The 25843-nt window shown below is 51.6% G+C and overlaps 1 protein-coding gene, 1 long non-coding RNA gene and 1 other non-coding gene across 7 annotated transcripts; 2 read left to right on the forward strand and 1 right to left on the reverse strand.

Moving 5' to 3' along the window:
• Positions 1 to 5004: 5004 nt before the first annotated feature.
• On the forward strand, positions 5005 to 20851 carry PTCH2 (patched 2). 5 transcript variants are annotated; one of them, XM_081488703.1, is made up of 22 exons: positions 5005 to 5668; positions 6068 to 6260; positions 12226 to 12415; positions 12524 to 12593; positions 12729 to 12820; positions 13574 to 13769; positions 14345 to 14466; positions 14580 to 14763; positions 14840 to 14971; positions 15051 to 15206; positions 15290 to 15382; positions 15644 to 15769; positions 15862 to 15980; positions 16078 to 16426; positions 16519 to 16831; positions 16924 to 17066; positions 17150 to 17330; positions 17457 to 17737; positions 17826 to 17963; positions 19373 to 19515; positions 19602 to 19701; positions 20074 to 20851. In XM_081488703.1, the coding sequence occupies exons 1-22, from the start codon at positions 5597 to 5599 to the stop codon at positions 20338 to 20340; spliced, it is 3660 nt and encodes a 1219-aa protein (XP_081344829.1). In that variant the 5' UTR covers positions 5005 to 5596; the 3' UTR covers positions 20341 to 20851. The 5 variants fall into 5 exon arrangements, with proteins under 5 accessions (XP_081344829.1, XP_081344830.1, XP_081344832.1 ...); XM_081488704.1 differs by having other exon boundaries at positions 14616 to 14763; XM_081488706.1 differs by having other exon boundaries at positions 13574 to 13682.
• On the reverse strand, positions 13174 to 23368 carry LOC145505802 (uncharacterized). The gene is made up of 5 exons (XR_014053297.1): positions 23080 to 23368; positions 22499 to 22550; positions 21074 to 21150; positions 18482 to 18594; positions 13174 to 18032 (listed from the first exon to the last, which is right to left on the reverse strand). It is a non-coding gene; the product is annotated as an uncharacterized LOC145505802 (long non-coding RNA).
• Positions 23369 to 23587: 219 nt separating this feature from the next.
• LOC145508006 (U5 spliceosomal RNA) lies at positions 23588 to 23704 on the forward strand. The gene has a single exon (XR_014055276.1). It is a non-coding gene; the product is annotated as a U5 spliceosomal RNA (small nuclear RNA).
• Positions 23705 to 25843: the final 2139 nt, after the last annotated feature.

The following is a 25843-nucleotide window of genomic DNA, read 5'->3' on the forward strand; positions in this document are numbered from 1 at the left end:
AAAATCTGAAGTCTCTCAAGTTCATTTGAGTGATCCTGCCTGAATCTTAGTTGCTCTCATTGGACTTGTGAGAGAGGAACTGAGCGTTCCTCCCCTGGGGGAGCTCCACCTCCACCAGCCTTCTGGGTTGCTCTAGGGCTCCACATTCTCCCCACTGGTCAGGACAAGGTTCCTGAAAGTCTGCCCTCATCAGAGAGAAGCTGAAATGGCCCAGCAGAGTAGTTGAAACCGAGAGGACTGTGGGGAGGTAGAAATAAAGAGCTGTAGTGGTGCCCAAAATGATCCCGTTTGGAGCTGAAATTAAATGTGTGGGGCAGCGATGGTGCTGGAGACAGTCCTGGCCTGGATAGAAGACCGGAGCTCTGGAATGTAGTCTGGCTTTGGACAGGTTACTGTCTGCCCCGAAGTTTGCACACCTGCAAAATGGAAAAGTTGAACTGGGTGACAAAATTTTAAGGGCCCTTTTAATCTCAGGTTTTATCCCCTCTCAGAGCTTTCTGATGCTTGGGGTCCAGGTGCAGAAGATGGCTCCTTGACCGCAGAAAGGGGCTAGTGGTGGGTGGGTTTGGAGGAAGGGTGGGGTCGGGGAAGGGAAGGGATTGGTTATACTGTCCCAGAACCTTCCCATTCTCCTTTCTGATCTTCCCCATCAAGCCCTTGGGTAGAGGAAAAGCCTCTCTTCTGCCTTCCCTTGCTCCTGCTCCAAGGAAAGAAGGGAGCTGAAAGAAACAGACATGGTAAGGGTTCCCCAGGGGAAGGCCTTGCTGAGTTTGAGTCCCAGCTGGGAGCAGCCCCCAGCTTGGGACACTGCTGCTATTGTCTCCACCAACTCCAAAACTGGCTGAGTGCCCAAGATGCTTTGATTTCTCTTCTGTTCACTCTGTTTGTCTGCCAGAAGGCAGGACAGTTTTTGTTTTCTTTTGGCAACATCTCCAGAGGTTTGAAATAGAATGAGCAACTGAATGTCCACTGGCCAGCTACTTCTTCATGGGAAAGAAGCCAGAAGGCTATGCAGGCAAAAGAATTGACAGGCTCTGCCGTGCCTCTCCGAGAGGTGCTACATGAGGGGAGTGAAGAAGAGGGGCAGGGAGCCTTTAATGGCAAATCAAGGAGGTTTCTTGAGGAGGTGTTGAGAAACGGGGTTCTGGGAACTTGTCAGATCAGACACAATTTGATGGCTACTGCTCCAAGAACCCTCACCCCCACCCCCGGTAACACCTCTCCCCTACTTGCTAGAAAGAGTTCCCTGAGCCTATAAAGGGACTGACTGCCAAGCCCAGAAGCTGAACTTCTTCCCATTTCTTCACCACATTACTCTTGCTAGTCCACTCCCATCTGCATGGGAAAGTGGGGGAAAACTCTCTTTAGCTGGACCCCCAAGAGTGATTTAGGGGTCTGCACAGCCTAGTTTAGAAGCTGTTTCTGTTTCCAGAGAATTGCAAAGAGTATACTTTTTTTTTAATCCACAAGCATCCCTCCCCCTGAGGAACTATTAATACATAAGCCAGGTCTTTGTATACTGCTTTCTAAATAGTTAAATGTGTCTGAGGAAAGGGGAGAGGGGTGTGGGAAGGACCACCCAGACAGAAGGTCTAGAAAGCTCAGCTCTGATGGAGCTGACAGGGAGGGAAAGAGGCTAAGCAGGAGAACACATTCTACTAGAGGTCAGGATGCCCATCCTCAACCTGAGCCATCTGCCACCACTCAGAAGGCTTCCATCAGCGGCTTTTCTGCCATGGATAAACAGGGAAATTCTACTCTGATTGTTTTTTTTGGCTGCACTGGGTCTCAGTTGTGGCATATGGGCTCTAGTTCCCTGGCCAGGGATCGAACCCAGGCCCCCTGCACTGGGATCCAAAGTCTTAGCCACTGAACCACCAGGAAAGTACCTCTACTTTGATTCTTAATCCTCTCTCCTTACCTCACCATCAAGTTAAAAGGTCATTCTCTGATCTCTGGTTGCATCCTCTAGCACTAGAGACTTGGCAGGTCTTATTGGCATAAATACGCCTAGAGGGAAGGGGCATACATTCCTAGATGTGGTCCCTAAACATAGTGGGTGGCAGTGGGGGGTTGCTAGGGTCTTTGCTTCTCTCCTCCACATCTCAGAGTTACTGACTTTGGCCCAGATAACAGAAGCCAGCCCAAAGCCAAAGCGTGGCGAGTGAGTAGCTTGGGGAATGGCAGGGAAAGAAAGCCTGACCTAGTCCACCCTCATGGACCCTACCCTGAAGCCAGGCTGACCACTTTCCCCAACAGTATGACTGTGTGTGTTTTGCCTCACCCTTCCTGGCACTGCTCCTAGCCCACATATATTATCTCCTTTAAACCTTAGGGCAATGTCACACTATGTAATCTGCCCAAGATCTCATAGCCAGTAAATGAAAGATCCAGACCTTGAACCATGTCCTCTTTGTTTAGATTCTGTCACCCTCCCACTTCTCCCATCCAGTTCCTCTCACTTCTGGAAATTTCCCTGAGTATTCTAGCTCACGGTGGTTTCCCCTGTAGTCTCTGTGCTCCCTCTTAGGCTATGAACTTTTAAAAAGCAGGTACCCTCCAACCTCAGAGCTTAGAAAAAGGTGGATCTATAAGAGACCTTAAAGAATGTTTGTCCCATAAATCAGTAGTTAGATTTACTCCTTGGTGGTGATGAAGGATTGCTTTTCTCTTTTGTTTGTCTTTGGAGAATTTCTCTGGTTTAGGCCAAAGACACATACCCAGATCCAGTGGAAGTGACTGTGAACCAGGATATTCCATAGTTGAAGCAAGCTGCTTACAGAGAGAAAAGAGGAGCTTCTTCCCTCCCGGTTCCCTGGGGTCTGTGGCTTTAGATCACCACTGGCTGAGCTCAGCTATACTTAGGAACTCACTTTGTTGGGGAGAAGAAAGGTCACTTTGGAGCCCAAAGCACCAGAGGACACCAGGCCCTGGTTGGAACTGTTGGAACTACAGACCAATTCCTCCCACCCTGGTCTTTGGACTTTACAAAGCAAGAAATTTTCTCAGGAGGGAGGCCCTGCCATTAAAGCATCCATGGATGTGCTGTTAGCAGTGGTAGGCCTGGTGTGGAAACAGAGTCCCAAGGCCCAGATGACTATAAATCTATTTCTCCATGGACTTTACTACGTCTGCAAATCTAGCAAGAAGGAAGTTTCAAGAACTACTTACAGCAAATCCTCTCTACTTCTAGTCCTGATAACACCTAGCCATACCCATCTTTTGCTGTAACTGCAAAAGCAATCTAAGAGCCCATACAACCTAGTTTAGAGGCTATTTCCATTTCCAGAGAATTGCTGAGGGTACGCTTTTTAAAAAAAAATAATGTTTGTTGTTTTGGGGGGGGAGCGTTTTTTTGGCTACACTGGTATTTAGTTGCAGCATGTGAACTCTTAGTGGCAGTATGTGGAATCTAGTTCCCTGACCAGGGATGGAACCTGGACCCCCTGCATTGGGAGCACTGAGCCACTGGACCACCAGGGAAGTTCCCTAGGGTACACTTTCTTTATCTATAACAGGACCCTCTTCTCTATGACAGGGAGGAACAAAGTGCTATGCACATATGCTGTTATTACCATGTAGTCACTACCTGGCCAACAGCATCACACATGTATTAGTTCCTCCAAGGCATTTTGCTGGATGAACACCCACTAGATGTTCACCCCCTCAGCCTAAAATTCCCCTTTCCCGAGAACTGAGAAGAGATCTCTAGGGAGATTATGTTAGTTGACACAAGTTTTCAAGAAGCAGTTTGGTAATATGTAGCAAGAGCCATAAAAATGTTCATACTTTTTGACCCAACACACTTCTGGGAATCTGTCCTAAGGACAGTCTCCAAATGATTGATACAGTAATATGAAATGTTTATGATGTAATCATAAACAAATCTGGAAGAATTGACCAAGATATTGGCCAGAGATAATAGTAGTTGTGTTACAGTAATGCATTTATTGGAGATTCTTTTTATCTTTCTCAAACTTTACATGCTGGTGTATTGATTTTACCCTCCTCTGCCATTCAGGGTTAATCAGTCAGGAACCTGCAGAAACAGCATGCTCAGAGGCCAGATAGTTGATGAAAGTTTAATAAAGGGACTATTTTCTGTTTCCAAGTCATTTCCAAGACTGGTTTCTGCAACTCTCAAATGACTCATTCAACAATTATTGAACATCTATTTATTATCTAGTGAGGCAGGCAGACTTTCAACTACATAAATTGTATCATATTGTATCATATGCAATAATATATAAATTAAGTGTTATAAGGAGCACAAAGAAAGATGCAACTATCTTTAGGAGGGTGGTGTGAATCAAGAAAGGCTTCGAAGGGACATGGTTAACTCATCTCAGTTTCAGGGTTTTTTTGTTTTGGTTTGGTCTTTGGTTTTGGGAGGTTGGCCACACCACTCGGGCTTGTTCCCCCACTAGGGACTGAACCCCGTTACTTGGCAGTGAAAGCGCAAAGGCCTAATCACTGGACTGCCACAGAGTTCCCTCAAGTTCAGTTTTGAAGATGGTCTGCCAAAAATGGCAACCCACTCCAGTACTCTTGCCTGGAAACTCCCGTGGAGGGAGGAGCCTGGTAGGCTGCAGTCCATGGGGTCGATAAGAGTTGGACACGACTGAGCGACTTCACTTTCACTTTTCACTTTCATGCACTGGAGAAGGAAATGGCAACCCACTCCAGTGTTCTTGCCTGGAGAATCCCAGGGACAGGGGAGCCTGGTGGGCTGTCGTCTATGGGGCCGCACAGAGTCGGACACGACTGAAGCGACTTAGCAGCAGCAGCCAAAACAAATGGGCTCAAACATGTACGAAGGCAGAAATACATGGCATAACACGGTGGGTTTAGGAAATTCCGTGTAACTGCAGAGCTGGAAGGAACACGGGGTGGGTGTGAAGGAGCTATGGGAGAGAAGATTTTAGATCTTGCAGGGCCCTGTACTCCACGTGGGCTTTGTGTTTTGGAGCTATAATCAGATTTGCATTTTAGATGACTGGCCTCAGTGGAGAGAAGGAACTGAATGGGGAGAGAATGCCCGCAGAGAACTGTAGAAAGAAGTCTTTGGGTCTTGGCTGGGTCGACACCTCTTAGCCCTGATCTCTCCTGGCTTAGATTTGGCCAACGCCTAGCCTCTCCAGGATCTCCCTCCCTCCTCCTCCCCGAGGGCCTGGCGGACGCGCGGGCGGGGAAGCAAGGCAAAGGGTGGCCTGCCTGGGTGGTCTCCTGCCCCGCCCCCGTGGGGCGCCGTTGCCTAGCAGCAGATCCGGCCGCTAGGCTCCGGGTAATTTGCGGTAGACTCAGCCAATGGGAGGGCGTAGCCCCAGCCCGCTCCTTTTTTCTGGGACTGCAGACGCGTCCTCGGCACTGCGGTCGCCAACTCCAGCCGCGCCGGGCCAGTTCCTGCACGCGGGACCCACTCCGCCGCACTGCCCTACTCCTCACGCTCGCGGACACCACTGCACACCGTACCCGCGTCTTAGCTGCCGCGCTGAATTCCGACGCGTAGCTCAGCGGTACACCGGACCAGGCCAATCTATGGGGGCTCCCAGATAACGCAGGTTGGGGGCGTCCATGCCCCCCCATACCCGTCATCATGGCTCGGCCGCCACCTCTCGGGGAGCTGCCCCCGGGCTACACACCCCCAGCTCGACCTGCAACACCCCAGGTGAGTGGAGGGGAAGGCGGAAGAAGGAACCGGGTCTGCAAAGAGTAACGTCTCTAAACCCTGGGAAAACTCTGTGTGTGTGTCCTCAGCATCTGCCTGGTGAGACAGAGGGTGTTTGTGTCGACTTCTGTCCACCTGAGACCCCGTGTGTGTGTGCGTGTGTGTGTATCCTATCTCAGAAAACGAATCTATGCCTTCTTCAAGTGTGTATTGGGTGGGAGGCAGGGAATGGAGTTAAATTTTTTCCAAGTTTGGGCCCCGTGTCTGTGTAGGTCCTCCCTGTCTTGCATCCAGAAACCAAGAAGCTAGAGCTTGGCAGAGGGTGGAATAAGGAGAAAAGGGAAAGGTTTCATGGGTGGTTGCAATAATGCCTGGCTGACCCTTCTCTTTCTATCCCAGATCCTAGCTGGGAGCCTGAAGGCTCCGCTCTGGCTCCGTGCTTACTTCCAGGGCCTGCTCTTCTCTTTGGGCTGCGGGATCCAGAAACACTGTGGCAAAGTGCTATTCCTGGGACTGTTGGCCTTTGGGGCCCTAGCACTGGGTCTCCGTGTGGCCATCATTGAGACAGACCTAGAACAGCTCTGGGTGGAAGGTGAGTTGTGGGCACTGGTTGTAGTTGCTTGGATGTGGTAAACCCAAGACAGGAATAGGGTAAGAAGCTGGCTATTGAGTTCTAGTGGGCTTTGCTCTGGGTGGAGGGGGCACCTGCCTGCCAGAGCCTGGGCATCTGGGAGCACTGCTCCTCCAACACCCATAAACGGACATCTGCAGATGGTGGAGCCGGGTGAACAGGCATATGGAGGCTGTGAGTGTATGTGTGTTTATTTAGCATTTATTGGCAATCTTTTATATGTATTTGACTGCACTGCAGTGTTTCTAAGGCAACTGAAGACTCGTCTTTCAGTAGCAAGGAAAGTAAAATACATGCTGCGATGTAATATACAATATAATACAAAGCAGAAAACAAGTGTGTCATACAAGAGAAGGCAGGGAGAGATCACGTCTGACTAGGAGAAATAGAAGTGTTAGAACTAGAAGGCTGGGGGAACTGATAAATCATCTGGCAGGCCTCTAGGGAGAGGTCCCATACACCGAGGCCCCCTGCAAGCGTTTAGTGGAAAAGTGTCACAGAATCTGCACTTTGAGGCAACAGCGGAGTCAAATAGAACCAGATCTTCACTTCCTAAGGGAAGCATTAGATTAAAATGATTTCTTATTAATAGTTTTGACGTAACTCTCCTTTCCTGGGCCCTGGCATGACAACCCTTTAACAGAGTCAAACTCCTCTCTGTTCTTTCCTGGGAAATTTGCATTTGTGGGCTCCTTCGAACCTCCCCCAGCCCTGGCCCACACCCAAAGGCAGGGCCAGGTTAGACTCTCACACCCCCAAGTTATTTTAAATGCTGGCACGCCTGAGGATCCAGAGCAGATGTTTCTTGGAGCCTGCCTGCCTGTTAGGATCCCACACCTCATCCTATCCTACCCCCCACCCTCTGCAGACTCACATATATACACACTCCAGGCCAGCCCTGGGGTCCAGAGCAGATGTTTCTCTGTGCCTGCCTGCCTGCCCCCAGCCCCAGGACAAACATGTGCATACAGGAACAGACACTTACCCCCACCCACACCACTGCTGCCTGGGTGGTCCCAAATGACTCTTGGCTCTCCTGCCACAATAGAGGCTGTCTCCCACCCCTTCTTCCTTCTCCATTCCCCAGATCTTCCCAGTCTAAACACTGCTTGAACCTCTATGTTTGCTCATCCTCTCTCCTGCATTCCAGCACAGGCCAGGCTCGATCTCACTGGATTTTTGGTGCTCTTTGTGGGAGGGTCATATAAGAGGGCAGGAATCAATTCCTAGGTCTTTTTCCTTTGTTTTGGAACATCACTCTGCTCTCTGTTGGGGCTGGAGGTGAGTTGAAAGCCGTGATCCTGACCTGAACTTTTCTCTGTACATCCGTAATCGAGGCTTCTTCCAGCAATACCCTCGGCAATGAGGACTGAAGGGTATTCTCCATTCCTTTCCTGTTTTGCTAATACAGAAAGCAAAGAGAGAAGCATGGCATTAGCTCTGAGAGTTCTGGGTTCTCCAGCTTTGCCATGGTGAGATTTGGCATGTGACTTCTCCTTCCTCATCAGTGTTAAAGGTGAAGGACTCAGAGATAAATTCTCTAAAATAAAAATCCCAGGAAATTCCCTGGTGGTCCAGTGGTGAGGACTCTGTGCTTTCACCACCGAGGGCCCTGTTCAGCCCTTGGTCAGGGAACTAAGATCTTGCAAACCAGGTGGTGTAGCCAAAAAAATAATAACAAGAAAGAAAGCAAAGAAAAATCACAATGTAGAGTCCAACTAGTACTTTCAGGAACAGTGATAGAAATGGTTTGAAATTGGAGCTGTCCCTGAAGATAAGGAATATACAGCCCTTCTGTCTAGAAGGCAGGTGACAGCCATGTATCAGTTGGTGGAACCACTATTCACTCAGATTCCCAAGGCTGAAACCTTGAGAGTCAGTCTCAGTTCTTCTTGCTCAGTTAATTGGTTACTAAACAATTAAAATTCTTCCTTCTCAGCCTCTCTCATGAGGGATCCCTTCTTTCCACCCTTGTGGCAGTTGCTCTAGCTAAGGCCTGGCAGTACAGTCCTTATTGTATCATTTAAAATATGTTTAGCCACATTAAGGAGAGAGAAAGGGAAAGAGGGAGAAAGGAAGAGGATTGATTTATTATTTCCCTCCTCCCCTGCCAACAAGAAGTCTAGCAGTAGAGAGTAGAGAAGTTCCACAATGGATAATTCAGCAACCTAAGGACATCAGCAAAAGGTTCTTCCTATCTTTCTCCTCTGCCTTCTTCTGTATGTTGGGCTTTTGCCCTCAGGTTTATCACACTTTCTCCCAAGGTGGCTGCTACCATGGTAGAAAAGGGAAGTCATGCCTGTCTTGCACACCTTTTTTGAAAGTGAGGAAAATTTTACTACCCACTCCTTCCCACCACCCACCCCCACAGACTTCCCATTTAGTTATTTTGGCAAGAACTGTGTAGCATCCTATGTCTGAATCCTTCACTTGGCAAAGACAGTGGAATTATAAGTGATTGACTTCTTAGTCTCATCAAATTTCAGCTTCTAAGGCTGGGGAGGGGCCCAACTGCCCTGAATCACTAGGCCTTTCTGAGGACGGCCCAGGAAATCTAGGTCTGTTAAGGGATTGCCCTTTCCCCTCACCTTTAAATCTGCCTCCACACTGCCCTCCTGTGGTGCATCTAAATCTGACCAAGTCAGTCAGTCTCTGCTTAGTGCTTCCCCTAGTACTTAGTCCTTAGTGCTATAGTGACTTAGACCCCTTATAGAATCTGCATGCAACGCCAGAACCCTGGATTCAATCCCTGGGTCAGAAGGATCCCCTCGAGGAGAGAATGGCAACCCACTCCAGTATTCTTGTCTGGAGAATCCCATGGACACAGTAGCCTGGTGGGCTACAGTCCATGGGGTCACAGAGTCAGACACAACTGAAGTGGCTTAGCACACACATGCACACAGAGCCCTTCCGCCACTCTCTACTGGCTTCCAGGGAGTCTCCAGAATCAAGTTCAAGCTCCCTAGTACACTCGAGGTTGCTTACCCAGCTTTGTCTCTCCCTCACCCTTAGCAGCCCAGATGCTGAGCCCCTGACAGTTACCTGCACGCACTTGGTCCAGAACCCCTTTCCCTGGCTTCTTACCCTGGCCAACTCCTGTTCATCATTCCCAGCTCAGCTCCAGAGTATATTAGGTGATGAAAAAGCCAGGTCATCTCAACTTCTCTGCTCAAAACCTCCCATGACTCTGATTTCATACAGAGACAGCCTGAGTCCCTACAAAAGCTTACAGGTCCTTACATGTGAAATTTCTAAACCAAAGATTGTGAACATTTCTGAGGGTCCTAAAACATATTGCAGTATCATGTGTGCTCAGTCTGACTCTTTGTGACCCGCATGGACTGCAGCATCTCCTGAAGTTCTTTCACTATCTCCTGAAGTTTGCTCAAACTCATGTCCACTGAGTCAGTGATGCTATCTCAAGATGTTTGAAAGAGGGTAAGTTGCATTTATTGGATTACCTATAAAGTGGACTCTATCCATGCTCTAACTAGTTATATTATCCCTCTTGTAACGTTTTTAACAGATGTGATGATTTTGAGTCTCCTTCCCCTGTTCTGCCTACTTTCTCCCCACTTACTTACAGTCTCTTTTTTTCTTCAGTTCTTTCTCATGTTTCTGTCACATCATTTCTCTCCCAGCAACTATTAAATAATAATTCCATATCTATACCTCTTGGGTAGTGGACAACTTCCTAAGTACTTTGCTCATATTGATTCTGTGTATTTATTTATTTTTGGCTGCGCTCTGTCTTTGTTGCTGCACACAGGCTTTCTGTAGTTGCGGAGAGCACGGGCTACTCCCTAGTTTCGGTGCACAGGCTTCTCATTGCGGTGGCTTCTCGTGTGCAGAGCATGGGCTCTAGGGTGTGGGCTCAGTAGTTGTGACACATGGACTTAGTCGCTCCGAAGCATGTGGAATTTTCCCTGACTAGGGATCAAACCGATGTGCCCTGCATTGGCAGGCAGACTCTTAACCACTGGACCACCAGGGAAATCCCGTCACATTGATTCTCAATCCACCAAGGTGGGCATTGTCCCCATTTCTCAGATGAAGAAATTGCAGGTCAGAGAGACTAAATAATTTACCCCAAGCATCAGAGCCAAGACCCAAAGCCAGGTCTGTTCGGAAGCCTTTGTGCTCCCCCAGACACCTGCTGTCTCTTCTGGCCTGCACAGTACACCCAGTTCATCTGTCCTCATAACTCACCATCACTGTCAGCCAAAACATAGCTTTCTCTTCCTCATTTTCTCTGAGGACTCCTTATTCTCTTTGATGCTGTATTTTATTCTTTCTAACATTTATTTATTTATTTGGCTGTGTCAGGTCTTAGTTGCAGCACTCAGAATCTTCATTGCAATATGTAGGATCTTCCATTGAGGCGAGTGGGCTTGCTTTGTTGCCCCAAGGCATGTGGGATTTTCTTAATTCCTCGATCAGGGACTGAACCCATGCCCCTTGAATTGGAAGGCAGATTCTCAACCACTGGACCACCAGAGAAGTCCTTTGATACTGTGTTTTAAATTGTGCCTGTCCCTTTTTCTTGCTTTCTCATTAGCTCTGTCTGGGTTGCTTCTTTCTTCCATACCTCGGTCCCCTCAGCAGACTCCCTTACTATGGGGAGCTTCTCTCTCCCCTCCGCTCCTGTCCCTCCTTGTGGCAGCTCTGGCCTAAGCCTGGTGAAATAAACACAGCAGTACAGGTCTGCAGAAGTGGGGAATCAGGAAAGGAAGAAAAGAAGTATGTGGAATTGACAGCAGAGAAGGCAGGATGGCTGTGTGAGACTGTTCGTGAGGGGAGGGTCAGGAATGTGCCTGGGAGGGGGGATGAGCATAGGGGTGAATCTGATGAGCGTGACCAAGGGTTTGGGGCTCTCATGAGCGAGGAGATTATGTGGGTTTGAAAGAGATGGGGTAGTATGATGATCCCAAATAGGACTGGAGTCTTGGAGAAGCAGTCCAGTGGGCCCAGGGGTGGCAGTGACCTCCAGGAAGAGGCCCCAGATAGGGGAAAGCAGGACTGGGCCTAAGACCAGGCCAAGTCCGCAAAGCCTCCAGGGTGGTTTGGCCTTAGCCCTTGCCTCCCCCAAACCACAGTCAGGTCATAGCATCCCTCAAACCTCCCCGCCTCCCCAGGCCTCTGGTACAGAGCTGGCCTCCGCAGCCAGGGCAATGCAGGACTTGATCAAGATGATGAAGGCAGGCCTGGTGCTGGGATTCCTCAACGTCTGGACTGAGAAACTGGTGAACGGGATCTTCTTTCCTCAGCCCACTTTGATGTCACCTCTGCCAGGGTCCTTGAGCTATTTCCTGAGAGGAAGCAGTATGCTGGCAGCATCACACTGAAAGGCCATTTGACCCTCCCCCTCACCTGTGCCACTACAGAGTCATTATTGCCAGACATTTACCCAGCCACCCACCCTCTTTACAGAGCAGTTTGCAGAAAGGTGTATGGATATAAACCACTCTCTGGGACAACCTGAACTAGGAACCAGCCCCAGCATTAGACCTGTTCCTTTAGGAGACCCTCCAACAGCAGCCTCCCTGTTGGCCCCTTTGTCCCTCATTGTCCTCCCCGCCAGAACAGAGAGGAGCTGTGTGAGGGCTCCCTTACCAGGACACCCCCATAACCCCACCCTGGCCCTGGTCCTGTTGATCTCTCATTTTTAAGTTATTTGCTCCAAACACAGCCAGCCAGGTTCATGCTGAAACCTTAGGTCTCACAAGAGTTCCAAAGAGCCACACAGCTGGGCCTCTCCACTCCAGATTCTGAAACGAGGGCCAGGAGCCTGGGGGCTCAGCGTGGCCATCAAGGAGAAGTTTTTCCCACTTGTCCTGGGAGGCCTCTGGAGTTGGGGTCCCACACTCCTTGGAGCTTGGATCTCCCGAGGCTCTTGCCCCCCAACTTTCTCTCTCTGCTCTGGCAGCAGGCAGCCGGGTGAGCCAGGAACTGGAATACACCAAGGAGAAGCTGGGGGAGGAGGCTGCGTATACCTCCCAGATGTTGATACAGACCCCGCGCCAGGAGGGGGAGAACGTCCTCACGCCCGAGGCACTTGACCTCCACCTCCAGGCAGCCCTCACCGCCAGTAAAGTGCAAGTATCACTCTATGGAAAGTGAGTCTGGCTGAGCCCCCGAGCAGCTTGGGAGCGAGAGGTGCCACAGCAGGGCTGGAGCCAGAGTCGCCCTCTTCTACTGACGTCCCATGCCCCTGGCTATTGCAGGTCCTGGGATCTGAACAAAATCTGCTACAAGTCAGGAGTTCCCCTAATTGAAAATGGAATGATTGAGCGGGTGAGTCTCCTGCACTGTTCTCTGAGACAAGGTAGAGGTGGAGCCTTCTCTGCAGTAGGGGAGGTGTTGGGGGGGGTGCAAGTAGGGGGCATTGCGGGGACAGGACTGATGTTCAGCCTGGGATGTCCCTGGCAGATGATTGAGAAGCTGTTTCCATGCGTGATCCTCACCCCCCTCGACTGCTTCTGGGAGGGAGCCAAACTCCAAGGGGGCTCTGCCTACTTGCCGTGAGTGCCACTGCTGCTGCTCCCGGGCCCTGCTTCATCCCCTGCCAGGACTTCCCCAGCATAAAGGAGGGATGGTGAGCAAAAGCTCACCAGGGCCTGATTACCACCCAGGCCAGGGTCAGGGCACAGGCAGCCTCAGGGCTCTCTCCCCATGCCCCTTCTCCTCACTTCCGAAGGAAAGGCAGACCTGTCTTATTTAGATAAAACACGAAGATCTGTAAGATCTGAACAAAGGAGAAAACAGATCCCCAGGAGAATGGATACATGTATATGTATGGCTGAGTCTCTTTGCTGTCCACCTGAAACTATCACAACATTGTTATTGGCTGTATTCCAATATAAAATCAAAAGTGTTTTTTTTGTTTTTTTTTTTAAGAAAAGATCCCCAGAAAGAGACTTTGCCAGGGAGAGTTAGCTAGGTGTCAACTCAGCTGTTGCCCAGGCCGGAAAGAAAACCTGTTCAGGCAGGCGCCTGTATGGTTATGTATCAGAACCAAGGGTAGACGGTTTGGGAAGGAATGAAATGGGGCTTTTGTGGTCTTTTCCTTGTGTTAAGAACCATCTGTCTTGAGTTCCATCTCAGCTCCTGTATCCATTCAGAGTTCACTGCAGCAATCTGCTGGACTGAGCCTCCACATAGAGGGACAGATGAGCAGCTAGGAGTGGGGTGGGCTACCCCATGGGTCCCATGGCAGCAGTCTGGAAGATGGGCATTGATCCCTGATCCTCACCAACCACAAGCTCTCCCCACAGGGGCCACCCTGACATCCAGTGGACCAACCTGGACCCAGAGCAGCTGCTGGAGGAGCTGGGCCCCTTTGCCTCCCTTGAGGGCTTCCGGGAGCTGCTAGACAAGGCACAGGTGGGCCAGGCCTACGTGGGGCGGCCCTGTCTGCACCCTGATGACCTCCACTGCCCACCTAGTGCCCCTAACCATCACAGCAGGCAGGTGGGTTCCAGCCAGGTCTGCCAGGGAAAGGTTATTTCCTTCCCTTTCCCCTCGTGTTCCCCTGTTCCTGGAGAGAGCAGACTGCTCTATGCTCTGCCCCCTACTTCCTGGATACTGTTACCCTGTCCACACTGCACTCGACACCTAAAGTTTTCCATTCCCATTCAAGTCTCTTAAGGACTCCTCAAATAGCATATGAATCCCTTTGGCTTTTTCTAAGCCCAGAAAGGCTGGACTTCATCAAAACACACATGTACAGAGAGACAAGACAAATTAGATAAGCATGGGTGTCATACCTGGTTTCCTGAGTGTCTGTGTGGCCCTGTGAATGTGGACCTTTTCCCAAAACCACCAAAGTTCAACCAGCTCCTCCCTGCAGCCTGTTTCTAGGCCTCTGCTCCCTCTTGTGGCCTCCTCCCTGCCAGACTCTAGCTGTTCGCTTACAGAGCAGGCAAGAGGCTTAGCACAACAGTATCTACACCCCAGGCCCACGGAGCTCCATGGCAAGCATGGTTCCTGGAGGCGCCCGCTCAGAGTAGGACCTGGAGTAACAAGCTTCTCTCCACCCCCTCCAGGCTCCCAACGTGGCTCAGGAGTTGAGTGGGGGCTGCCACGGCTTCTCCCACAAGTTCATGCACTGGCAGGAGGAGCTGCTGCTGGGAGGCATGGCCAGAGACCCCAAAGGACAGCTGCTGAGGTAGGACCCCCCACCGGGAGTTGGCAAGGGGACACCCCAGGCATGGGGAGCCACGCCCTGATGCCAGGCAGCTCTGGCAAACGCCCCTTGCACACGCCCCTCTGGTCGTTCAGACCAGCCGACTCCTGCTTCTCCTACACCACCGCCAGGGCAGAGGCCCTGCAGAGCACCTTCCTGCTGATGAGCCCCCGCCAGCTCTACGAGCACTTCCGAGGTGACTACCAGACACACGACATTGGCTGGAGTGAGGAGCAGGCCGGCACGGTCCTGCAGGCCTGGCAGCGGCGCTTTGTGCAGGTCAGCATGGAGCCAACGAGCACAGCGCCCAAGGCTGCTGCTTCCTCCTGCGCCTCACACCATCCTGTCTCTCCAGTTGGCCCAGGAGGCCCTGCCCGAGAATGCATCCCAGCAGATCCACGCCTTCTCCTCCACCACCCTGGACGACATCCTGCATGCCTTCTCTGAAGTCAGCGCTGCCCGCGTGGTGGGGGGCTACCTGCTTATGGTGGGTCCTCTTGGTGCCTTGCCCCCCCCACCAGCCCCACCTGGGCGCCCCCGTCCCAGACTGTCCTCTCTCCCCACAGCTAGCCTATGCCTGCGTGACGATGCTGCGGTGGGACTGTGCGCAGTCCCAGGGTGCAGTAGGCCTTGCTGGGGTGCTGTTAGTGGCCCTGGCGGTGGCCTCGGGCCTGGGGCTCTGTGCCCTGTTGGGCATTGCCTTCAACGCCGCCACTACCCAGGTAGGCCAGGTCTGCGGGCAGACTTGGGGCCCACAGCCTAGGCTGCTCAGATCCTCCAACTGCCTGCCCCCATGCCCCTCCAGGTGCTGCCTTTCTTGGCGCTGGGCATCGGTGTGGACGACATATTCCTGCTGGCACACGCCTTCACAGAGGCTCCACCTGGCACCCCTCTCCAGGTGAGGCCTCGTCCTCTTGCCTGGGTTCATCCTAGGCCATGCTGCTGAGGGGCTCAGAGCTGCTTGGTTTGAGTGACTTTGGGCTGGTAATAAGCCTCTCTGTGCCTCACTTCCTCATCTGTAAACGGGTAATCATAGTGTTTGTGTGGTAAGGGTTGTGGTGAGGATCAGTAATTCGAGTGCTTAGAACAGGGCAATAAACGTTAGCTGTGTGGTTCCTGTTCCTCCCCTGCCGTCCTTCACTCGGCCTTGTCCTGGCAGGAGCGCACAGGGGAGTGTCTGCAGCGCACAGGCACCAGTGTCACACTCACATCCATCAACAACATGGCTGCCTTCTTCATGGCCGCCCTCGTTCCCATCCCTGCACTGCGGGCCTTCTCCTTGCAGGTGAGGCCTCACCCGTGGGGCCCAGGCTCGGGGTGGGCATGGAGCCCGGCGGGCTTCATCCAGGTTTTGTGCCCCTCCTGGCCACCCCGCAGGCAGCCATAGTGGTGGGCTGCAACTTCGCGGCCGTGATGCTTGTCTTCCCAGCGGTCCTCAGCCTGGACCTGCACCGGCGCCACCGCCAGCGCCTGGATGTGCTCTGCTGCTTCTCTAGGTACCCCTGTCCCACCAAGCCGTCCCCCCTGAGCCCCATCCCGTCCTGTCCCCTTGGCACCACTTCCAGACCCTCGCCCCCTCTCTGCCTCTTCCAGCCCCTGCTCTGCTCGGGTGATTCAGATTCTGCCCCAGGAGCTGGGAAACGGGACGGTACCAGTGGCCATTGCCCACCTGACTGCCACGGTTCAAGCCTTTGCCCACTGTGAAGCCAGCAGCCAACATGTGGTCACCATCTTGCCTCCCCAAGCCCACCTGGTGCCGCCACCTTCTGACCCTTTGGGCTCTGAGCTCTTCAGCCCAGGAGGGTCCACACGGGACCTTCTAGGACAGGAGGAGGGGACAGGGCAGAAGGCAGCCTGCAAGTCCCTGCCCTGTGCCCGCTGGAATCTTGCCCATTTCGCCCGCTCTCGGTTTGCACCTTTGTTGCTCCAGTCCCACACCAAGGTAAGCCTCCAGGCCCGGGCAGGTCAAGGTGGGATGCGGCACAGACTTCTTAGATGTCTCTGGGCCTCCAGCTTAGTCACCTTTTCCCACAGGCTGTAGTACTGGTACTTTTTGGGGCTCTCCTGGGCCTGAGCCTCTATGGAGCGACCTTGGTGCAGGACGGTCTGGCCCTGACTGATGTGGTGCCGCGTGGCACCAAGGAACATGCCTTCCTGAGCGCCCAGCTCAGGTACTTCTCTCTGTATGAGGTGGCTCTGGTGACACAGGGTGGCTTTGACTACGCCCACTCCCAACGCGCCCTCTTTGATCTGCACCAGCGCTTCAGTTCCCTCAAGGCCGTGCTGCCCCCACCGGCCACCCAGGCACCCCGCACCTGGCTGCACTATTACCGCAACTGGCTACAGGGTGAGAGGCGAGGAGACGGGCAGGGAGGATGCGGCCAGCAGGAGCCCCCAGAGCCCACAGGCCAATTGGACTCCTACCTCGCCCTCTCCCAGGAATCCAGGCTGCGTTTGACCAGGACTGGGCTTCTGGACGCATCACCCGCCACTCATACCGCAATGGCTCTGAGGATGGGGCCCTAGCATACAAGCTGCTCATCCAGACCGGGAATGCCCAGGAGCCTCTGGATTTCAGCCAGGTTGGAAGAGAACCGGAGGGCTGGGGAGCACAGAGGGGCTCCAGGGCCCGTGGGCCCATACTTAACCCCCTCTGCCTCTGCAGCTGACCACCAGGAAGCTGGTGGACAAGGAAGGGCTGATCCCACCCGAGCTTTTCTACATGGGGCTGACCGTGTGGGTGAGCAGTGACCCCCTGGGTCTGGCAGCCTCACAGGCCAACTTCTATCCCCCACCTCCTGAGTGGCTGCATGACAAGTATGACACCACGGGGGAGAACCTTCGCAGTGAGTCCTGGGGGAGCCCAAACTGCCTGGGCCTGGGCCCACACAGGCCCTCCCCTGAAGCCCTGCCCACTGCTACCTGTGCTCACCAGCTGCCCCTCCCTCTCCCTCCGCCCCCTCCCTCCACAGTCCCGGCGGCTCAGCCCTTGGAGTTCGCCCAGTTCCCCTTCCTCCTGCGCGGCCTCCAGAAGACTGCAGACTTCGTGGAGGCCATCGAGGGGGCCCGGGCGGCGTGTGCCGAGGCCAGCCAGGCTGGGGTGCGTGCCTACCCCAGCGGCTCCCCCTTCCTCTTCTGGGAGCAGTACCTGGGCCTGCGGCGCTGCTTCCTGCTGGCAGTCTGCATCCTATTGCTGTGTACTTTCCTCGTCTGTACCCTGCTGCTGCTCAACCCCTGGACGGCTGCGCTCATAGTGAGTCTTGCAGGAATGGGGTTAGAGGGACTCATAGTTCCCCGATCTGCCCTACCCAGGAGCCCTGGGTGAGCCCTGCCCTCCCCAGGTACTGGTCCTGGCGATGATGACCGTGGAGCTCTTTGGCATCATGGGTTTCCTGGGCATCAAGCTGAGTGCCATCCCGGTGGTGATTCTTGTGGCTTCCATAGGCATCGGTGTCGAGTTCACTGTCCACGTGGCTCTGGTGAGCACAGGCACTAGGAGAGGGGCGGGCCAACTGATTCAGTTTTCAACAAATACTGTGTGCTCAGTACTGGGGAGATGAGAGCAATACAGACACACTTTACCTTCAAGAATGTTGAGATAAACAAGTAAATAAACAAATAAATAAGCAGCCATTTCAGTAGAGAGGAGAGACAAAAGCCTGACCAGAATGGGATGAGGACAGAATGGAAGTTGAGAAAATGGGAACCGACAGTTGTTTTGGATGGATTTACTGTGAATCAGAGCGATGGGGTGGTAGCTAGATGACAGTGAGCATAAAGGCAAGATCCTTCTAGGACAGAGATCCAGAACAGAGGTGGGCTGGCCTCTCCCACAGCTTCGTGTTCTCCAGCAGAGGAGGGATGGGGGTGGGGCGGGAGCAGTGGACCTGTAGGGAGCTCCAACACAAACCTGGCCAGACCCCACAAACAGCTTCCTTCTTCCTTCCCCCATAAAATCCTTATTATTTTTCTGGTTATAAGAACAACATATACTCACTGGGGGTCAAAAACGTCAGCATGCAGAAAAATACCAAGAAGGAATCAGAAAGCCTCTGAAATGCCACCCTAAGAAGTATCCATCCTTCTAGATCAGGCATCAGCAAACTTTTTCTGAAAAGAATCAGATAGTAATATTTTAGGCTTATCAGTCCATATGGTCTTTCTACCAGTGTAGCACAAAAGCAGCCATAGATGATAGGTGCATGAATGGGTGTGGCCGTGTTTCAACAAAACTTTATTTACAAAAACATGGGACAGGCTATAGATGGCCAACCTATTCTGAAAGAAAGTGAAAGTCACTCAGTCGTGTCCAACTCTTTGCCACCCCGTGGACTATACAGTCCATAGAATTCTCCAGGCCAGAATGCTGGAGTGGGTAGCCTTTCCCTTCTCCAGGGGATCTTCCCAACCCAGGGATCAAACTCAGGTCTCCCACATTGCAGGCGGATTCTTAACCAGCTGAGCCACAAGGAAAGCCCAGCCTATTCTAGACATCTCTGTCTCATTCATCTAGCTCAGCTGGTAAAGAATCCTCCTGCAATGCAGGAGACCTGGGTTTGATCCCTGGGTTGGGAAGATCCCCTGGAGGAGGGCATGGCAACTCACTCCAATATTCTTGCCCGGAGAATCCCCATGTACAAAGGAGCCTGGCGGACTACAGTCCCTGGGGTCCCAAAGAGTCGGACACAACTGAGCAGCTAAACACACACAGCACATTTCACTCATCTATACAGGGTTACCCACATGGACTTGTGCTTGGGTCCTGCACAGTTCCCAGGAACTCGGTTCACCTGGCCTTCTGTGGGCCAGGCATGGGTGAGCCTGGGGACACAGATGAGCTGGCCATGGTTGGTCGAGGAGCAGCTCTAGGACCACTCTGTTCCCCCAGGGCTTCCTGACCACTCAGGGTAGCCGGAACCTGCGGGCTGCCCGAGCCCTGGAGCACACATTTGCCCCAGTGACCGATGGGGCCATCTCCACGTTGCTAGGTCTGCTCATGCTTGCTGGCTCCAACTTTGACTTCATCGTAAGGTAGGGGAGGGCTCAAGGCAAGGAGGCAAGGCTGGCCTACACTGGATACAGGACCTGACCGGGCTGACCCCTCTTAACACCCCCAGGTACTTCTTCGTGGTGCTGACGATACTTACACTCCTGGGCCTCCTCCATGGGCTCGTGCTGCTGCCGGTACTGCTGTCCATCCTGGGCCCCCCACCAGAGGTGACCACACCATCCTGCTCCCAGCCCAGGGGGTGAGGTGGGACAGAACTAAGACAAAACACCCTCAGTGGCCATCAGACAGGGCTCAACTCACAAGCCCCCCTCCCCATGAAGTACCACCAGCTGAAGTTAGCAGCCTCCCCTTTTGCCCAGATATCATGTCCCTGCCCTTCAGCCCTCCTGACTTCTTCCTGGGACCCACCTTAGCCTTTAGGTGCAGGATTGGTCCCTGGTCTCAACATCCTGTCCCTTGTTAGCTCTTGTCTCCTGCTGGAAGCCACCAAAGACCCCAGCTTCCCAACTAGGAAGTTGCTGAAGGGGGCTGAGTCCCCAGTAGCCCCCAGGCTCACTGGGGCTGCTGTTTCCCCCCAGGTGGTACAGATGTACAAGGAGAGCGCAGAGGTCCTGAGCCCCCCAGCTCCACAGGGAGGAGGGCTCAGGTGGGGGGTATCCTCCACCCTGCCCCAGAGCTTTGCCAGAGTGACTACCTCCATGACTGTGGCCCTCCACCCACCCCCACTGCCTGGTGCCTACATCCACCCAGCCTCTGAGGAGCCTACATGGTCGCCTGCTGCCACACCAGCTGCCAATGGCCCCAGCAACCTCAGCTCTAGGGGACTGTGTCCAGCCATCGGGTGAAAGAGCAGCCGAAGCATGGAGACCCGATTCAGGCCACGTGAAGTCATTGGGAAGCAGTGGGGGCATTGCTGAAGACAGGGCACACTCCTGGGGAGCCCAGCTGCTGCTGCCACCTCATCCCCTCCCCTGACTGGGCCATCGGAGACCTTCCCGAAATCCACACAAAGCCACCACTGTCTAGGCTGTGAACAGCCTTGCATGCCCGGCTCCTCTGGGCCTGGGCCTGTGTCTGGGTGGGGTAAAAGCCAGCACTTCGGGCTGCAGTGCAGCCCAGACCCCCCTCCCACCCCACACTGCCGCCCCCAGCAGACCAAGCCTGAGGGATCCTGTTAGCACCCTTTGCTGGGCCTGGTCCCCACTGCTTGGTGACTCCTGAGGAGGCGCTCTGTATCCCTGTCCATCTCTCACCGCATAAATTATTTATATGGAGATGTTTATTTTTGTAGTTTGGATGTTAGCCATGCTAAAAGTTTTATTTTTAAAAGAGTGAAATATATTTTATGTGAACTCATCTCAATTGCCATTGGTGCTTTATGTTTGGATAGTTGTGAGTTTGCACATAGAGGTGTCAGGGCCTGAGGTCCTAGCCCTCTAGTCCTCCGTGTGTTTATTCACCTGGCAAGTGAAGATGATGTGCAGCAATGTGTTGGTCACATACTTGGTAACAGGGTCTGGCTGAAGTGCTTAGTACACAAAATAATACAAATGTTTTTGGTGTCAAAACCCTACTTACTGTGTGGCTTTCAGAGCCATCATAATCCATCCTTGCATTCCTCTCCAGATTCATTGGTCACCTCCTGTTTCAGCAGCCTGGGGGGATGGGCAGAGGGACACAGGAAACAGGTGAGAGGTGAAGTGGAAGCAGATCAAGAAAGTGGCCAAGGGAATTCCCTGGTGGTCCTGTGGTTAAGACTCAGTGCTCTCATTGCCAGGGGCCCGGGTTTGATCCCTGGTTGGGGAATTAAGATCCACAAGCCTCTTGACATGACCAAAAAAAGAAAAATGGCCAATTGAAACAGAGATGGGGAGGTGTTTTAGGAGTTTTGTGCCCAGACCAACCTCCAAGACAGAGGCCTCTGCAAGTCAGTAGTCTGTGGTGCCCCAGAGGCATCTTTGTCCAGACAGCAGAGGATCAGTAGGGCCACTGTAGAAACAGGTTGCACTAGCAACCAGTGTTGCTGTTGTTTAGTTGCTCAGTCATGTCTGACTCTTTGCAACCCCATGGACTGCAGCAGGTCAGACTTCCCTGTCCACTATCTCCCTGAGTTTGCTCAAACTCATGTCCATTGAGTTGGTGATACTTCCAACCATCTCATTCTGGGTCACCCACTTCTCCTCCTGCCCTCGATCTTTCCCAGCATCAGTGTCTTTTCCAATGAGTCAGTTCTTCGCATCAGATGGCCAAAGTATTGGAACTTCAGCTTCAACATCAGTCCTTCCAATGAATATTCAGGATTGATTTCCTTTAGGATTGATTGGTTTGATCTCCTTGCAGTCCAAGGGACTCTTAAGAGTCTTCTCCAACACTACAGACAAAAGCATCAATTCTTTGGCCTTCTTTATGGTCCAGCTCTCCCATCTGTACATGACTACTGGAAAAACCATAGCTTTGACTAGCAACCAGTGAGGTGCTATCTTTAAGCTGTTTGTTCTGTAAAGGTTGAACAATCCCATTGTACAGAGGTCTGGATGATTCTGGCCACACCCCTGGGTGTAGTCTCATCTAATGGATGGGAGGGAGAGGTCTTTTAGTGCCCTTCTCCAATTATCCCAGGGCTCAGTCTCAGCTGACACACATTCACACCCTGGGTTCCAGCCACACACTCACCAGGAACAATCCCATCCCCAGAGCACTGCCTTCTCACACCACACCCCACCCCACCAAGCCAAAGGCCAGAAAATCATGTTCTGACCTAATGTTGAGAGTGGAGGGGGGGATACCTACTGCAGCTGAATCAACACTGAATCAAAAAAGAGAAGGTGGTTGGCTTAGAACCAAGGGTAGGGGGTGCATCCAGTATGCCCAAGAGATAGACCCTGGATTTGGGTCCAGTGGTGTTTGGGTCACTAGAGAGCGACTTTAGGGTAGAGCAAGAGAGCTCACCGGGCTGGAACAGTGCAAAAGATGTAGTCAGCCCCCACCCCCAGGTCCACTTACCAGCTGAGTGAGCTGGAAAAGTCAGACATCCTCTGAGCCTCAGTGTCTTCATCTGTGAAATGGAAGATTATAGAGCATTTTGTAGGCTGCTGGTTTTTCCTTTTAGGATTGCAAATGAAATATTCATGTAAGAAATGGCCTGGCTTCTCATAGGTGCTCTCTGTAGTTTGTGATACCTTAGCTATGTTGAAAGTTTGTGCTCTGATCGAATGCTTAGTGAATAACCCTAAAACACTGAACGGTGTCATGATATGGCACTAGCTGAAGGATTCCAGCCAACTGGAGCTGGACCGCCCCAGGAATAGTCAGTTCCAGGGCACTGACCACAGCCAATCTTGGGGACAAGCCCCAGTGTTTTCAGAGCAAACCACCCTGTGTGGCACTGCACACTACTCAGCCCTCTGACTTCAACACCATTTCATGGCTCCCTATTGCTGATATAACAAGAGCAAAGCCAAGTCCTTTCCAGGCCTAACTGGATCTAGCCTCTGCTGTCTTCCCAGCTCTCTCAAGACAGCTAATGGCCAGATTCACGCCCTCATTCAGACACACCACACCCTACTCCGGACAGGCTGAATTACTTTCAATGTTCACCTCCCACGACTTCACAGAGGCTATTCGAGAACGCGTTTCCACTTCCCATTCACTGGAACTATCCTTCCAGATAAGTTGGATGCCGTTTCCTCCCAAAGGGGTGGTGATGGCAGGGGTCTGCGGGTATGAAATGACTGGGCTTTAACCTCAGCCTCGGTAAGGGAGCGTCGGTTTCCCGGCGGACCCGCAGAGAAGAGAGCGAGCCGCAGCCCTGAGGTGCCCACAGCGCCGCCCGGCCCGGCCAGTGACTGCAGTCACCCAGCGGCGGAGCCGCCTGCGATTTGCATACCCATAATGCACCACGAAAAGACGATTTCACGCGCTTGAATTCCAGTTCCACGGGGCTTTGTCCACTGTTGGAGGGGACAGTACCTGTTAGAAACCTATGATCTGTGCAAATTCCACTCAAGGTGCCCAAACCGCGTGGGAGCGGAGCAACCATAAGTGTTCAGGGTGTTACGTTGCTCTGGGAGTTCCAAGCGACGCTACAAAGGCATGCTCTGGTTTCTCTTCAGATCGTATAAATCTTTCGCCTTTTACTAAAGATTTCCGTGGAGAGGAACAATTCTGAGTCTTTACCCAATTTTTTGAGGCTTCGTTTTTAACGAGGCTATATTTTTTTTCAGGTTAAAAATTAGAATTTGATGTTTGTGCGAGTGTTTTGCGGAGAAAAGTTGGTTTTAGCTAGATATAATTAAAGATTTGGTTCGTATTGTAACTCCGTTTGTGTTGTTAATTTTGGGGTTTTATTCTGGGTGTTTTATGTGTGCAGTTTTAGCAGTAAGTGGTTTAGAAACAGGCAAAGATTTTTCATATGATAAAACACCAAGGACTTCCCAGGTGGCGCTAGAGATAAAGAACAGAGGTAGACGGTAAAAGACACAGGTTCAATCCCTGAATCTGGAAGATCCTTTGGAGGGAATGGCAGCGAAGTCCGATATCCTTGCGTGGAAAATCCTTTAGATAGAGGGACCTGGCAGATAAGCAGTCCATAGTGTCAGACACGACTGAGGCGACTAAACACGCAAGCGTACAGAAAGGGGGTGAACGCAGTAATTCTTTTTCTCACCAGGTTATGCTCGGCCGTGTTCGACTCTGCAACCCCATAGACCGTAAGGAAACCCGCCAGGCACCTTCCTCCCTGGGGATTCTCCAGTAAAGAATACTGGGTGGACTCCTCCAGGGGATTTTCCCAACTCAGGGATTGAACCCAGGCCCTCCATATTGTAGGTGGATTCTTTACCGTCTGAGCAACCAGGGAGGTCCTATCAGACTACCTGGTTCGTTTCCCAGAGGTTGTTACCTGAGGAAAATTAGCTGAGGCACTCTAGTATGACTTACTTCAGACTGCCTGTTCAACACTCACTCGATGCCACTTTTCCATTCTAAAGATAACACGATTCTTTCCATTAAGGAGCTTAATTTTTTGGTGGAACCGAGAACTTTAAAAAAGGTAGATAATACATAATCTCCGTGAAAGTGCTCTACAGAAACAGCATTATGAGAGAACAAGACTAGCTACCAAATGTGTCCGCTTGTCCCTAGGTCTACATCCTCCCTAGGGGAGATCACCTAGGCCTGTGGATTTTAGTGAGTCACTCAGTCGTGTCCGACTCTTTGTGACCCCGTGGACTGTAGCCCACCAGGCTCCTTTGTCCATGGAATTCTCCAAGCAAGAATACTGGAGTGGGTTGCCATTTTCTTCTCTGGGAGGATCTTCCCCACCCCGAGATTGAACCCAGGTCTCCTGCATTGCAGGCGTCCTCTTCACCATCTGAGCCACCAGGGAAGTGACTTCTAAGTGATTATCATCCCATACTTGGTGTCCTCCAGATTCACAGCCATTAGCAGATCCCACCAACTCCATATTCAAAATGTGTACTTCATGCAAACACATTTTACCTCCTCAAATGTTACCAAGCAAAGAGCAAAGAAAACTTTTCCTCCCAATATTATTTTTTCTTTCCGCAAAAGGAATCATGCTCTGCTTGGTCTGCACTGTGCTTTTCTCACCAAAGACCATGGCTTTTTAAAAAAAAAAAAATCACTGTAGGACTATACCATTGTTAATTTAACCAGCCCTCTAAATTAAACCAGTCCTCCAGGACATATAGCTTTTCTTCAGTTTTCATTATCTAAGGTTAAGGGTAACCACATTTTCAGTCTTGAGAGATACAATAACAACTATTTTTAACCCATGTACAACATATTTTTATGTAAAATCCCTGAGAAAGAAGAATAACTTTATTTTTTTTCCAAATAGTCAACTAGGGATTTCCCTGGGGGTCCAGTGGTTAAGACTCTGCATTTCCACTGCAGGGGGCACCAGTTATTAAAAGATGCCTGGTCAGGGAACTAAGATGCCCGCAAGTCCAGAGGCACAGCCAAAATAAAGTCAGTCCCTAATTTCATATTGACAATATCTTAATGGAATAAAATAATATTTAAATAAGAAAGCAAAGTCATCACTGAACATTTGCAGAGCACTGATTATGTGACAGGGACTGGGGAAGTAGAAATGAATTAGGCACTACTCCTGGCCCCAGAGATCTTTCTTCAGGGAGATCTGGATCCTCAGGAAGACAAAATGTACAACAAATGAAAGGAGAGCATGGGGAGTCCTCAATAACCAAGAGAGAAAATCCAGGGATAGAATACTAGTGTATTTTTTTTTAATTAATTTTTATTTTTGGCTGCGCCGTGTCTTCATTGCTGTGCACAGGGTTTCTCTAGTTGCAGCAAGTGGGGGTT

The sequence above is a fragment of the Giraffa tippelskirchi genome, chromosome 5 (assembly GCF_054371585.1).
Source record: "Giraffa tippelskirchi isolate mGirTip1 chromosome 5, T2T-mGirTip1v1.2.pri, whole genome shotgun sequence".
NCBI lineage: Eukaryota > Metazoa > Chordata > Mammalia > Artiodactyla > Giraffidae > Giraffa > Giraffa tippelskirchi.

Coding starts and splice junctions, on each gene's coding strand:
- PTCH2 (XM_081488703.1), top strand. CDS start 5,597: ATGGCTCGGCCGCCACCTCTCGGGGAGCTGCCCCCGGGCTACACACCC. Junction 15,207..15,289: donor TCAACGCCGCCACTACCCAG/GTAGGCCAGGTC, acceptor ATGCCCCTCCAG/GTGCTGCCTTTCTTGGCGCT. Junction 16,832..16,923: donor TTACCGCAACTGGCTACAGG/GTGAGAGGCGAG, acceptor GCCCTCTCCCAG/GAATCCAGGCTGCGTTTGAC.